At 39.4% G+C, this 13,539-nt stretch overlaps 1 protein-coding gene across 1 annotated transcript in view; it reads left to right on the top strand.

Annotated features, from left to right (window-relative positions):
* The window catches only part of cntnap5a (contactin associated protein family member 5a), a 94,227-nt gene that overhangs the window by 19,432 nt on the left and 61,256 nt on the right, over window positions 1–13,539 (top strand). Inside the window, exons 2-3 of the mRNA XM_053439836.1 lie at window positions 1,321–1,431; window positions 3,128–3,321. Coding sequence (XP_053295811.1) covers window positions 1,321–1,431; window positions 3,128–3,321 — 305 coding nt within the window. The remainder of the gene's footprint in view (window positions 1–1,320; window positions 1,432–3,127; window positions 3,322–13,539) is intronic.

Genomic DNA, 13,539 nt, shown 5'->3' with positions numbered 1-13,539 from the left:
ACATGTGTTACACCATCGAAATATTGCTGGTTTGTTTAGCCCTCTTTTTTCTGTCAAGGTCTCATTTGTAGTGTATGTTCGTGTCAAGTGTAGATGGAATGGAGGAGCGAGGCAATTGAGCACGCATTTTAGGTGTAGGCTTATATCAGGGAGGGTTTGTCAGCTCTTCAACCGCAGATGAATCGTTCAAGAGAGGATGGATACAGATTGGAAGGGAATGAGAGGAGCGAGAGGTCTCCTTTAAGGATCAGAAGTAGAATCTGAGAGACTTTTGACAGATTAAAAGTGCTGCGCTTGCATAATGACTCCAGTGCTTGTCGTGGCGCGTTAAGACGCCATGCCAATGTTCTCATTTCCCCAAAGAACATCTGCAACTGCATTGCAGCTCAGCCATAATTTGAGACTTGGACAAAACAGCTTGATCCACTTTAGTCACACTTGAAATCAGGATTAGAAGAATCTCTTGGCAAGCGATCTGAGAGCAGTCAAATCAGGTCAGCTGAAATTCACAGGGACGCCCAAAAGGAAAACGCGCTCACGCTGTCAGTTCTGCTGTGCTCTTGTCGGCCAGATGGATGGGCAATTTCCACTCCAGATGTGCTCAGAATCCGTCTGAACTCAAACTGGAGTGGAATCTAAACTATAAAAAAAGCCTCTGACACTCGAAAGAGTGAACCACACACTGATGGAGAGGGAGCAGGGATAATTGTAATCAGGCTGGTGCCAGTTTTCATTACGTTCCCAGATAGAGGCCGTAATGCAGCTCTGCACTCATGTGAAGCCAAAAAGCAAAGAGGATGTTGTTGTGCCACTCGCCGCTTTTATGGCGGGCGGGTTTGGTCAGAGGAAGATGAGGCTGACAGCTTTAGATCACTGGAGTCTTAATCTGCTCCTGCCTGTTGGACGTGATGTAATCTCAGAGTGCAGGATTAAAACGAACACACACATGCTCACAAAAGGAGTCATAGCGTTTTGTGTGTGGTTTTCAGGGGTCAGTGCACGGGTTAATAGACTGTTTGAAGCATCTGAGAACTGGATAAGTGAGGCTGCCCTGTTATTTATTTTCCCCCAGTTCGTTGCTTCGAAACTCCTCCGCCGACAGGTAAAGGTGCACTTCGAATCAACACGTTTAACTTCTCCCAGGATGCATTTTCCGTTATTTACCATCCGCTGAAAGTACCCAAGCAGGACAGGTGGCGAGAGCCCTTCAGAACCATCCTTATCATAATCAGATCTGCATGTGAAATACAAATGCAACAATAAATGTTTCAAAGTTAATGGTTTCTGAATGGTGTGTGCTTTCTTTTTGTTTTCTTCCAGATAACTGCATCGGTCCTCTGGTATCAGCGCTGCCCCATTCATCCTTTCAGAGCTCCTCTCAGTCGTCAGTCCGATATGCTGCGTACAATGCCAAACTCAACAGAAGAGATGGTGAGTCGAGACAATGCTCAGTGTTTCTTAATGCTTTGGCTACGCACCACCCACCTGGTGCACCAGCAGATACCAGTGAACAATGACAAAAGCAGCAGACCAGAAAATGTTTTTTTACTGGTCATATGGGCTGTTTCTGAAAGGTACAAAACAGAAAAGTATTGTATAGCAAAGAAAGAGACTTATTATTGTGATTAAAATGAGTCCTGGGGATGAAAATATGATTGGCATTGTCACCTCACAGCGAGAACACTTTGGGTTAGTGTGTAAATGAAGATGAATGACGCGTCATCTCTTACCCCCTTGTAATAAAAATTAAGCAAAATCATCCTGGCTGCAGGCAAGTTCCTTCCAATACAAGCACTTTTCCAATGGTGAGCAAGAAAAATAAATTTATTTGAATGGATAATGAATGTTGTTTTTGACCTACACTGCAGCCAGCCACCAGGGGTCAGTCAAGATGTTTTGGCTTCACTTCACTGTCATGTTGTCCGTCTTTATCCACAAGACTGTAGCTCTAACCTCTGAGTTTTCATGTTCTCACCTGGGTACACTTGTTTTTTTCCCACAATCCAAAGCTCTGCCGGTTGGATTGATTGCCCGTAGGTGTGAATGTGAGCATGAATGGTTGCTTGTCTCTAGATGTCAGGCCTGTGACAGACTGGCAACCTGTCCAGGGTGTAACCTGCCTCTCACCTAACGTCAGCTGGGATTGGCTCCACATCGGACAAGCGTATATAGGATGGATGTTAACACATTAACACCCGAAGGCGCTGAAAAAAACACCCTCTAATTCCCAAGCATTCTTTGAAACAACCACCTAAAACCTGAGAGTTAATTACTGCCTTTTTTCTAAAGTTAATGAACATTAAAATATATATGTATATATATATTAATATAGCCAGCAACAGCAAACTGCATTTTTCTGAAAAACGTTTTTTGTAGGCGAAGAGCTAGCAAACAAAGCAACTGCATTTCCCATGATGCATTTCACAGATCACGATGTATTCCATGACAGCATAGATTAGATGATCATGTCTCCGACTCTAAAGGGAGAAGCATGCAAATGTTTACCAGAGTCACAAGGTTGTTGTCAATGGGGCACTGACCCTAGAGCAGTGCGAGTGGTCACCTGCCACAGGAAATATAGAACTAATAAAACTCTGATGCCAATAAACATTGTTTTATTGTATTTTCAAATGTCAAATCAATCTCAGGGAAAAGGAAACAGTCTGATTGCTTTGACTTGATTCTAAATTTATTGCGACACCGTCAAGATGATGTCTCGTCTTTTAGGTCTCGGTCACTCCTCTGGTACAACTTGTCGCCTTTCAAGTAAAAGGGAGTTGCTGCTTAATAAATAACAACTGCAACTCTCGAGAGCTTTAGACACGGACTCTACTCGACTGCCGCTGAATTCTAACAAGATAATCAATTTTGCATTGTCGAGAAATCTCAAAATATTTCTAGCAGAGGCCGTACACATTTCAGAATAAATCAGCTATTTTAGAAGAACAGAGAAGGTGTTGATTATTATCAGTTGAAGATTAACTCCACCTTCAAACCTGCTTCTGTCCATACAAGGAATATAAATTCTTTCAACCTGAGCACGAAGGCGATCAGCTTAAACCACAACAATCCACTTTTCATCGACAGAATGGATGTTTAATGGATCTGTTGTTCCGCTTTCCTTCAGGAGCCGGAGGCTGGTCCCCCATGGTGACTGACCAGGAGCCCTGGCTCCAGGTGGACCTCAAGGAGCAGCTGGAGGTGACGGCTGTGGCTACGCAGGGACGTTATGACAGCTGGGACTGGGTCAGCAGTTACCTGCTGCTCTACAGTGACACGGGCCGGGCGTGGAAACAGTACAGGCACGAGGACGGAGTGGGGGTGAGTCTATATAGATGTTTCACTTGATCAGCATTCTGTATAACATTGGTGTCGTCATTGATTCGCTGCTGTGCTGTTTACAACTGAATCCAAATATAATCAATATCATTTTTTATTTAATTTATGAAAGAAAATCAACAATTTGGAATGTGTGGAAATATTCAGATGTATAAGAAAGTAGCTCAGAGGATTTGTATAGTCAAAGGAAGAGGTGACTTCCTTTTCGGGAATATGTTTCTTTGATTAATTGTCCAGAGTTAGAAGGGAAAGACTTGTAGAGTATGGAGCTACAGCAAGGAACCAATTAGCCTAGCTTAGCATCACTGCTTAGCACAAAAACCATCATTGTGGTTTACAAGTCCTCAAATAGCTACATTTTGATAAACTTTTATACGGCTTACAGTAAAAAATAGGAAACAGTGACATATAAGTAAACATCCAAGTTAAAATATTGAAGTATATATAGAAAGATCAGAGAAATGCAAATATTTAATATAAACACAAGCGACATATAGAAATAGTAATACAATTTAATCAATACACCAAGATACCATAACTCATCCACATAACATACAAACCTATTTAGCTTTTTTATCTTGTTAATATTTTTGTACTATACATATTATATGTGTGAGTGTGCTTACTCTCATAGGTTGTTAAATCATTTTCTGCATGTTAATTTTGAATTTTTTAAGTGAAATTGAAAAATGTGAATTATTAAGGCAGAGCCTATATTACTGATCCTATCACTTTTTATGTATTTTGTTAATCTGTGCAAATAAATGATAATAACAAATTATAACACAACCGGAAATGTCAAAATATCAACTTATGGTTTGTAAAGGAAAGTTTTGCTCACTGTTTCGCCTGCTGAGTAAGAGAAATGACCTCATCTAATCAATCTCCCTCAAATTATTGGCATGAAAGCAAATAAGCACATCTCCCTAAATGTTGTACTGTTAACAAAAAAAAAAAAAAACAGCAAGGTCAATGAATAGTTTATGTGGGCTGTGATTGTTGCAGGATTTTTATGTTTGGACATAGATCCTCAAGACCGACAGTAAGAATTAGATTCCGTCGCATCGTTTTCATGTGCTACACTTTGTTGAATTTATTGACTGCATTACAGTTCACTTGATAACATATGCCCACACTTTTTCAGACATATTTCAAAATGTGGGAAATATCTGGTGTCAACGCGGTGATGATATTGCTTTTTTTATCGTTTGTGTAATGTCAGAACCTGTTGTGTCAGCGAGAGCAGTTACGAATAAACAGCCTAATTGTCCGCGCATGTGATTCTTCCTTTATATCTTTGGCCCAGTAACGTCAAAGGCTGCTAACAGGACACTTAGTTGTTTTCCAGCGTGTTTGCTAACCAACAGTCGAATTAGCCGCGAGGGTCGTTGCCCACTGGCGTGTCACTGCTGTATAGTGTACTCGTTTTTTAGAGTGCTGAGAAGAAAGAGTGCAAATACATGGGGTAATCATTATGTCGAGTGCTGTGTGGGGATTTTTGAATTATTTATGTTCCCGCGTATTCAAAAATGCATTATCTGAAGTAGACCAAAATGTAGGAATTAGATGGAATCAAACATCATGAGGGTAAATAACAACCTTTTAAAAGTCTTCCTCCACAAGCCCTGTAATTCATATAATATAAATAAATATAATATATACTAAAACAGACTAAGATGTTTAAGTCCCTCTGTAAAGACCCTTAAATTTAATGACTCCAAATCACCAAACACTCATAGATATCAATTCTCTATATATATTGGATTTTATTGGATATATGAATTATTCTGCCGGGAAACTGTGAAAATAAAATTAAATACTGGTTATGTTAAAGAAAACCAAAATCCAATGACTTCTTCCCTCCCTCCACCATATTCCATAGTGATCTGTCCAGTGTTTTTGGTGTAATCTTGTTTACAAAACAACCAACAAAATGGCATAACAAACAAAGCGTTCCTCAAAAAAAAAAATTCTTTGCAGCTACTGAAAATAAGCAAATCATCTAATGCTGGAACACATTAACCAAAAGCTATATTCCTTTTTCCTTTGGGAGGTTTCAAATATAAAAAACAAATCACATTTAAAATCCTCAATTATGAACATTTGGGGGCATATGATGGTAGCCCGGGATTAAATGTACCATCTGGAAAAACTGTTGCAGATTATTTTGTCATTTTAGATTTTTAGCCAAAAGTAAATGTCTTTATTAAAACAAAATAGCAGAACTAATAATCTGTACAGTCTTCTGAAAAAAACAAAGTATGTAAATTGTGAGAGACAGGACGGTGTGTGCTATCCAGTGACTGATGAATATTTTTGAGATATGGTTCTAGACAGTTCACAGATTGTTTCACACACTGTCAGTCCTATATCATTACTGCACCTTTGCAAAAAGGAAAGCTGCAGTCAGTGAGGAGATGAGACATTTTGTGTCAATACCACCAACATGACCTGCAGCTATCGCCCTTCGTAACTGACTCAGAGAGACGAGAGAAAGACGCTGATTTCTTTATTTTCAAATATTAGGTGCTGCAGTGCTGCACCACACCAAATCTAAACCGCAAGATCCCTGTAAACTTCACATATTTACAAAATGTGTATTAAAAGAACATCCACACAGAAAATGAGAACCCCATACCTCCCCGTGGTGTGGCGTTCTGTGCGCTACATGTGAACTTGCAATTTCAGATCCTGCAGATTCTAATGAAACTCAGACCCAGGCTGACTAACTACAGCTATTACCGAGACCTTTGGCTGAAACTAACCCTCATCCGTCTGGCATTTTAACAAGTGAAGCTCAAAGGTAGCGGCTCACTGTCAGACAGTGAACTGAAGGGGACTAATGAGAATGCAGCATCTGCTGATATGACTGTGAGCTCTCAGCCTCTATGTGCGAACACTGAGCCAAATTAGCTCCATCGAAAAATTAGCTCCATAAAATACTGGCCTGTGGTTCAACAGTTCTACTCGCAGACCTCAACTGCAGCAATACAAGATGGTATGCAACAAACATATATTTAAAAAATTTGCTGCACTAAAATGTGTTATACCAGACAACATGTTTTAATATGACATCGGGAAGATGATGCCAAAGCAGGGGTGAGGAACATCTGGCCTCTGGGATGCATATGGCCCATCACTTTGATCTGTCCCCCCCTAAAAAAATCTCATGACAGCAATTAATTTTTTTTTGCGATAAATATTAGAATGAGACGCAGTACAGCGCATATACCTCAGTCCCCTCACGGAACCACATTACAATTCACAAAATATAGATTTTCATTTGGATCTGCACCAATTGTATAGACTCATAAAAATAATGTGGAAAAACTACATTCCTGGATCAGCCCCTTGATCTGGATCTCTACCAACATTTAACAGCCTCCTCCCTGACCTGTATCACATCTTTCCACCAATCCATCAAGTTCCCCGCGTAATCTTGCCTACAAAAAAACAATCGGACAGGGGTGAAAACATAACCTCTGCAACCCTAAAGACAATAAAAGTTTAACAGGTTAGATGAGATACAAAAAGTATATTTTTATTGAGGTAATACACAAGCCAGTGTTCCTATAGTTTGCTTGCAGTGATGAAAAGGCTTATCTCCTGGATCATGGAGCTAAACAAAGTGAGCATATGCTTAAATTAACATAACGACGATTATATGAATCAGTATTTAACATTATTTAAATCCGCAACATGTAACTTTCACACCGTATTCTGATGCAGTTGTTCAGCAGGTGAGCAAGTTGTTCGCTAAGAAGCTGAAACCTTATTGAGGGCAGTGACTTGTTGCTAACAATCTGCTACGAAATCTGAATATACAAAGTTTGGTGGGAGGTTTCACGACATTAAAAGTACACAAAAAGAACTTCAAACATTTGTTGTTTGCTGTTACATGTAAAGCAGCTGGTGTGTCTGATAATCTACAACAAGAAATCATTGATCTGCAAAGAATCAAGCAACAACATCCCACTACTTGAGTTCTCTAAAGTGTACGTTAGATTTTTTTTTGTGAAGAGACTGTAAGAGATTGTTGTCGCAGTCTTAGTTACACCCAGAAAACTAGTCGACAGTAGCCTCATCCATCATTACCATCCGACATCAGATGCCTCGCCATAGAGAAGCAGCACCAGCGATTGCATTATAGAAGTTAGTGTGATATATGTGTTTTAATAATTCGTTATGGCCCTCAAAGGATGTTATAAAAATGTAAATGGCCCTTGATAGGAAAAAGGTTCCCCCGCCCCTGAGCTAACTGTTTGTGTTTCGCCCTCGGTGCATAACTAACATTCTGTTTAATAGTTCCTCAAATTTGTTGTGAGCAAAGTTGAAACTTTGGCCAATTGTTGTTGGTAAAGCAAAGCTCTAGAGAAATAGTAAATCCTGCTCTCAAATGAAGCGTTGGAAGAAATTACCGACCCACTGACAACATCATCCTAAAGCTCCACCACTGGATATTGTGATGGAAATCTGGAGATACAAGAGGCTGGAAACAACAAAGTTATCTACGTGTATTTAATAAGGGGCTTTCTGCAGAAAGGATCAACACAGGGAAACCACAAGGATCTCAGAGTGAGGATGGAGAACAGTCAAAAACACAGATCTTATATAGGAGGACTGAGGGCTGTCCCTCTGAGCCAATCCAGACAGGTTCTATGGTGGGATAAGGAGAGGAATCTAAACATTAGCAGCTGATTCACATGTGTTTCCTTAGGTGATAAGAAGACATACACTATTTCCTTTGATGGGTAATTAAGTCACAAAAGGTCTCACCTTATTCACGTCATAAACAGTTCCGACCATAAAACAGCTCAAGTCTTAAACATTTGGTGTATGTAAATACAAGTCATAAAAGTATCTTACAAGGCTGCAAAAACTTACTATCCAAATACAAAATAGTTTGTCAACTATGTTTAGTTAATTTTTCTACTACAATATACAAGCAAGAATTAACACTGGATTAAATTAAACCCTTTGCTTGGGCTGTACAGGTAAACATACACACATACTACATCTGTCACATGCCTTTTCCGGTATGGGCCTTCTGGTTTTGCAAGCATGTGTACCAAATGAAATAGTGAAATAGATGTTTATATAGCAGCATATCAGCGGCCATTCTCTGTTGGGATCATTTGGGTTTTAAAGAAATGTCGAAAGTATTATTACTTTAGTAAATGTAGTTGATTAGTACGTTGCAACCACTTGGCAGCAGTAGTACAGACCTTGAGAATGCCTGTGTCTGTTAAGTACACTAGAGTTTAATTAAAAAAATTAAGCAGTTTAATGTTTTGTATTTCCTGTTTACGATGTGTACGTATCCCAAACTACATTAAAATCAACACGCTTCAACTCGCTTCACCTCAGTTACAGTGTTGACGTCACCATCGGTCTATGGGAGTGTTCTGAGCAAAGCCTTCTTAGAGAAATATGTGCGACAACAGAATTGCACTCCTTCACAAGCTGATGATAACCTAATTAGTGAAAACCAGGGGAGAAATTCTGTGAAAATTACCGATGTCTGCGGGAGCTTTGAGGAGATGAAATGTGTGCTTTTACCACGTTACGTTCTGTTAAACACAGAGAGTGACTGACATGAAAGTCTTGCGCTTGAATGCCTTCCCTTATGTGAAACAATAAGCTAAGTATCTGATGATACCTTTAAAGCAAGCTCCAATATAAATAGGCAGAGCTGCCATTAATCTTATCCTCTGTATAATATATTCAGTCTTCTTCATGGTAAATTAGCAGGATGATCTTTGCAAAAACTCATAGGTGGGAAGAGGGATGTATTCGAGCAGTGGTGGCCCATTAACATAATAATTTTTTGGATAGACTTATTTTGAAATCTCTTCAGAATGTGGCTGTGAATTAACGTGTAAAACTAAATTTTCGACATTCATTTTCTTTCTTGTTAGCTGTTCAGGTAGACGGATCTTACAAGGATTTATATGTGTGTGCATGATTGGCCTTGCATGCTGAAAGTGCTTAGAATGTTGTTCAGCCTGGTCTAAAATCATTATTCCTGAATAATACGTTATGATGTTTTAGCCATGTTAACTTGCTCTACAGAGGCAATGCCAATCTATTTGGTTTGCCCTTTAGTCCAGTTAACTATCTCAAAAACTGTTTGGATTGCACTTACAATTCTTTTAAACTGACATTCAGGGTCCCCACAGAATGAACCCCACTGATGTTAGTGAACCCCTGACTTCTCATTTAGTGTTACCTCTATTTCTTTACCAATGCTTTGTGCAGCTGAGAATGAGGCTTTTGAATACTCTCTAAGTACCTTAAGGCCTCTGCTTTGAGGAATAAAAGGATTAGCATAGCTAGGGGGCGTTGATTCATTTAAGCTCACATATTCATCTGGTTTAAGTCGCAAAGAAAATATTATTACATTTACATTATTGGCTAATGCTTTTATCCAAAGCAACTTACAATATGTATATTCCGCCATGAGCGTACAAACCCAGAACAACAAGAACCAATTACTATTTGCCTAAAAAAAAAAAAAAAACACCAAGTGCTACATGTAAGTGCCATATAAATACAACAATGTATAAATATATATATTTTTTTATCCAAAGTGTAGTTGGAAATCAAGGTCAAATTGTAGAGCAGCTATCATAACGTTTATTTCTTCTTTGTTCAGTTTTTTGTCAGGTAGCAAGGAACGTGAGTATTTAACCTAAACAGGCACTCAGAGAGTACATACTTCCACCAAGGCCCAACAGCCTTATGAAATCATAAGGCTACCCCTGTTAATTAGATAATTAGCTGACGTAAGCACATCAACACATTAATCTAAGCTTATAAACAAGGTGATTATTACAACCATTACACATTACCATGTTAATATTATTATTGTGGATTAATAAGCAGAGAATGGATGTCATATCAGGCTTCAGATAGAGTTTTCTATAGAGGGTGAAGAAGTTTCAGAGACCTGATTGGTCCTGGTCACAGCACTTCTGGCTTTTCACTCATGGTCAAAGGTGAAATGGTGTTTGTTTAAGTGCTGGGCCACACTGATGACAGTCACAAACAGAAGTTACGGCTGGTTTCGAAGGAAACCGCCGTATGTAATCAGTCTAACATTTGGAAACCAAATGTTAGACAGATTTTTTGAATTCATAGTTTCATCCTGTTAGAGATTAGAACTGTCAGACAAACATTCAGCTAAGTAGTATAAGCCAAAGCTGTGAATGTAATAGGTTGCATCCAAAATATCTATCCCCAAAGTTCAGTTATACTTTGTTTTCATTTGAAATATTACATTTCCATTTCAAATATGATGTAACCGTCCCTCCCGGCATACTGCATTGCGTTCTTTACGCTAAGAAATTGTCCATTAGAGGTCGGCACAGAGCGTTCTCGAACGACCCTCCACTTTTTATATCAACTCACATCCAATCTCCTCTAAGCTGGTCTGCAGTTACTGGTGATTCCTTTCCTCAAGTGAAGTAACATCATATTAACGTATCTAGTTTCTAAGCAACTTGCAAACTCGTTGCTAAAAATGTCTTCCTCTCATCCTATGGATGTCTGGCTACGCTGCTCCCCACAATTCCCGATGGTTCTGCTCGGTATATCTTCAGTTCTGTCCATTTTTCTTTCAGAAGACATGCACATGTTAACATAGAGTATCAGCCCTATACAGTTCTGAGCCTCAAGGACAAGTTGCAGGGCAAGCATAAGCTAATCTAATAAGCTAGGCTATATACACCTTTATTTCTAGCAGACATTACGGCTGGAGCAGAAGTCATCCTACTTTCTTTCACAGCCCTTTTAATGCTTCTTTGCAAATTCATCACAAATAAAGAAATTCCGAATTGAATGATGAATCAAAGGATATTTTGCTGCCTTTTCATCTCTTGCAATTGTTAGCTAGGTAAGACAAATTGTTCATAAATGGGCAGCAACTGCCAACTTTTAAGGTGGAATGTTTTCATGCATGCAACCCAATCAGTGGGATGATGCTGTGAATCAATCAATACCCCTTAAATGTCAATGGGACCACTTTTAACATTGCATTTGTTGACTATCTTGAGTGAGATCTGCTTACTGATCAGATTGGATCTTCAAGCAGTAAAATACGTTTGAATTTCAACCGTATAATGCAAACTGGGGATATTCTATTTCCTCACACAGGGGAATCATTGTTCCGGTGCATTCCTGAAAGCGATGCATCTCTGCTCGTGGCAAGGTCATGTGCTCGTAGCCATCTTATGTGTTGTCTGAGGCTGTTTAACTGGACAGTGGCCTCAAGGAAAATGCTGCATTGTCTTCATTGCCTGCAGCATGATTTATCCCCCAGTGAATTGATTAAAATAAACTTATGTGCCTGAGCTGTATGCAACATGAAGGAAAACGGACACAGGGGAGCTCATCACTGGAGAGGAAGAGCAAAGAGTCTTAATGAACAGGGAGGGACACTGTTCCACAGTGACAGAAACATAAATAGAAATAATGAAGTCACTGTGGGGTTAGGATTGTTTATGCGGATAAGGACCAGCCGCGGTCCTCTGGCCCTCTGGAAAACCCTCTGCACCCTCAGGCCTTAATCCAGAGACAAAGCCTCGTCCCCAGCCGGAAACACACAGGATGCTCCGTTGTAAGTTTTTCCAAAGAGGAAAAAGCACAAACGTCATATAGCTCAGGACAGTCTCAGTGGGGTTCTTGTACAGTGATGTTGCCGTTGAATACTAATGACTCATGCTGACGTGTGTGAGTGTTGTTGCTTAATGACTTTGTTAGAATGATTGCTCTGCAGTCTCAGAGTTCATTTGGTTCATTAGTTTTTTCCAGAAGTTCAACTGGGAGTTCAAGTGTAAAGAATGGGTTTAATGGCAAGAGTAGTTTCTCAGCTGTTTATCAAACTTGCAGCACATACACCAGACATGGAAAGTGTCCTTTTCAAAGAACACAAAAGCCTGGTACTACAAATTTCGAAGGCCCAGAAAACATTTTTTTTTTTCTTATTATTTGTATGTCCAATGTCTCAAGAAATTATTATTCTCCTGGTATTCTTCTGTAATCGCTGTTGTAAAAGGCAGAGTCCTGCACGGATCCATTTTTGCAAACTATGCACCAGTCAGAACCCAAAAGCTCCACACTGGACACAAACTGTTCCCCACAATTATCTCCAAGTCCAATCCAGACCTGCAAAGACCTGAGACTATATGAGCCGTCGCCGTGAATAAACACACATGCTGCATACACATTCATGTACATCAAGTCTGTATACAAGAAATTACACAATTTTGTACACAAGAATTCACACAATTATATTCACAATCATGTACAAAGGAATTATTAGAATTATCACTTTTTTGCTAATACCCAATCAGGTGCAGGACACGGCTGATTTGAAAAAAAGTGATGTAAAATAAGAGAAAATGGTTTAACAACATTTCAATCCAGATTTATCAACACTTGGAAACTTAATTGCTCATATTACCGACACAAGTCACATCGCACCACACCAACAGAGTCCTGATTAAGGGAATCATCCAAGCTTTTTAACGTTTTTGATGAATAAATAATTCCTTTAGAGTATTTGTCCCCCTGACCTTTAATTTTAGTCATGAATATTTCATTTAATTATGTTGTAAAGAAATACTTGAGCTTAGCAGCTTCAGTCTCAGATGCCTTAAATTACAGCTCTTGAATGCACAGCAATCAAATGATAGTGTGTCTGACACAAAGCCTGCAAATAACAAGGTGTTGGCTGCAGCCCACAGCCACATGTTTTCATCGACCTGATTCTCACTAAAAAACTAATAACTACAGTATTTAAAAATGTTCTGGCCAAAGGGTGTTTAGAATACCTCAATGCTGGGAATATTTATGCTTTATTTGTGGGAAGCAGGTACGTTCCTCTTTCTTTATTCGCTGTAATTGCAGCTTGTAGTGCCACAGTAATACGTTTTCCTCAACCACACATGTAAGTCCCAGTGCCATTTGTTAATCCCTCCTGTGAATTTCCTTTGCATGTATAAATTAGCTCTTGCTCGTACATGTTTTAAGACCCTAGCCAGCAGGCCCCGCTCGGTAAATGGCTCAAAATGGAAAAGTGGTGGCATAAATCATAATAACAGCCTTTAACAGTCGCACTGTTACCTTGATTATCAGCCAAGAAGCAGCATCCTGGTGTATCTAATGATGCCTCTGCTTTGCAGCGCTCCGCAAGCATCG

This window comes from Pleuronectes platessa, chromosome 14 (assembly GCF_947347685.1).
Source record: "Pleuronectes platessa chromosome 14, fPlePla1.1, whole genome shotgun sequence".
Taxonomy (NCBI): domain Eukaryota; kingdom Metazoa; phylum Chordata; class Actinopteri; order Pleuronectiformes; family Pleuronectidae; genus Pleuronectes; species Pleuronectes platessa.
Note: the sequence above shows the minus strand (reverse complement) of the source record. Positions and strands in the feature narration are given on the sequence as shown.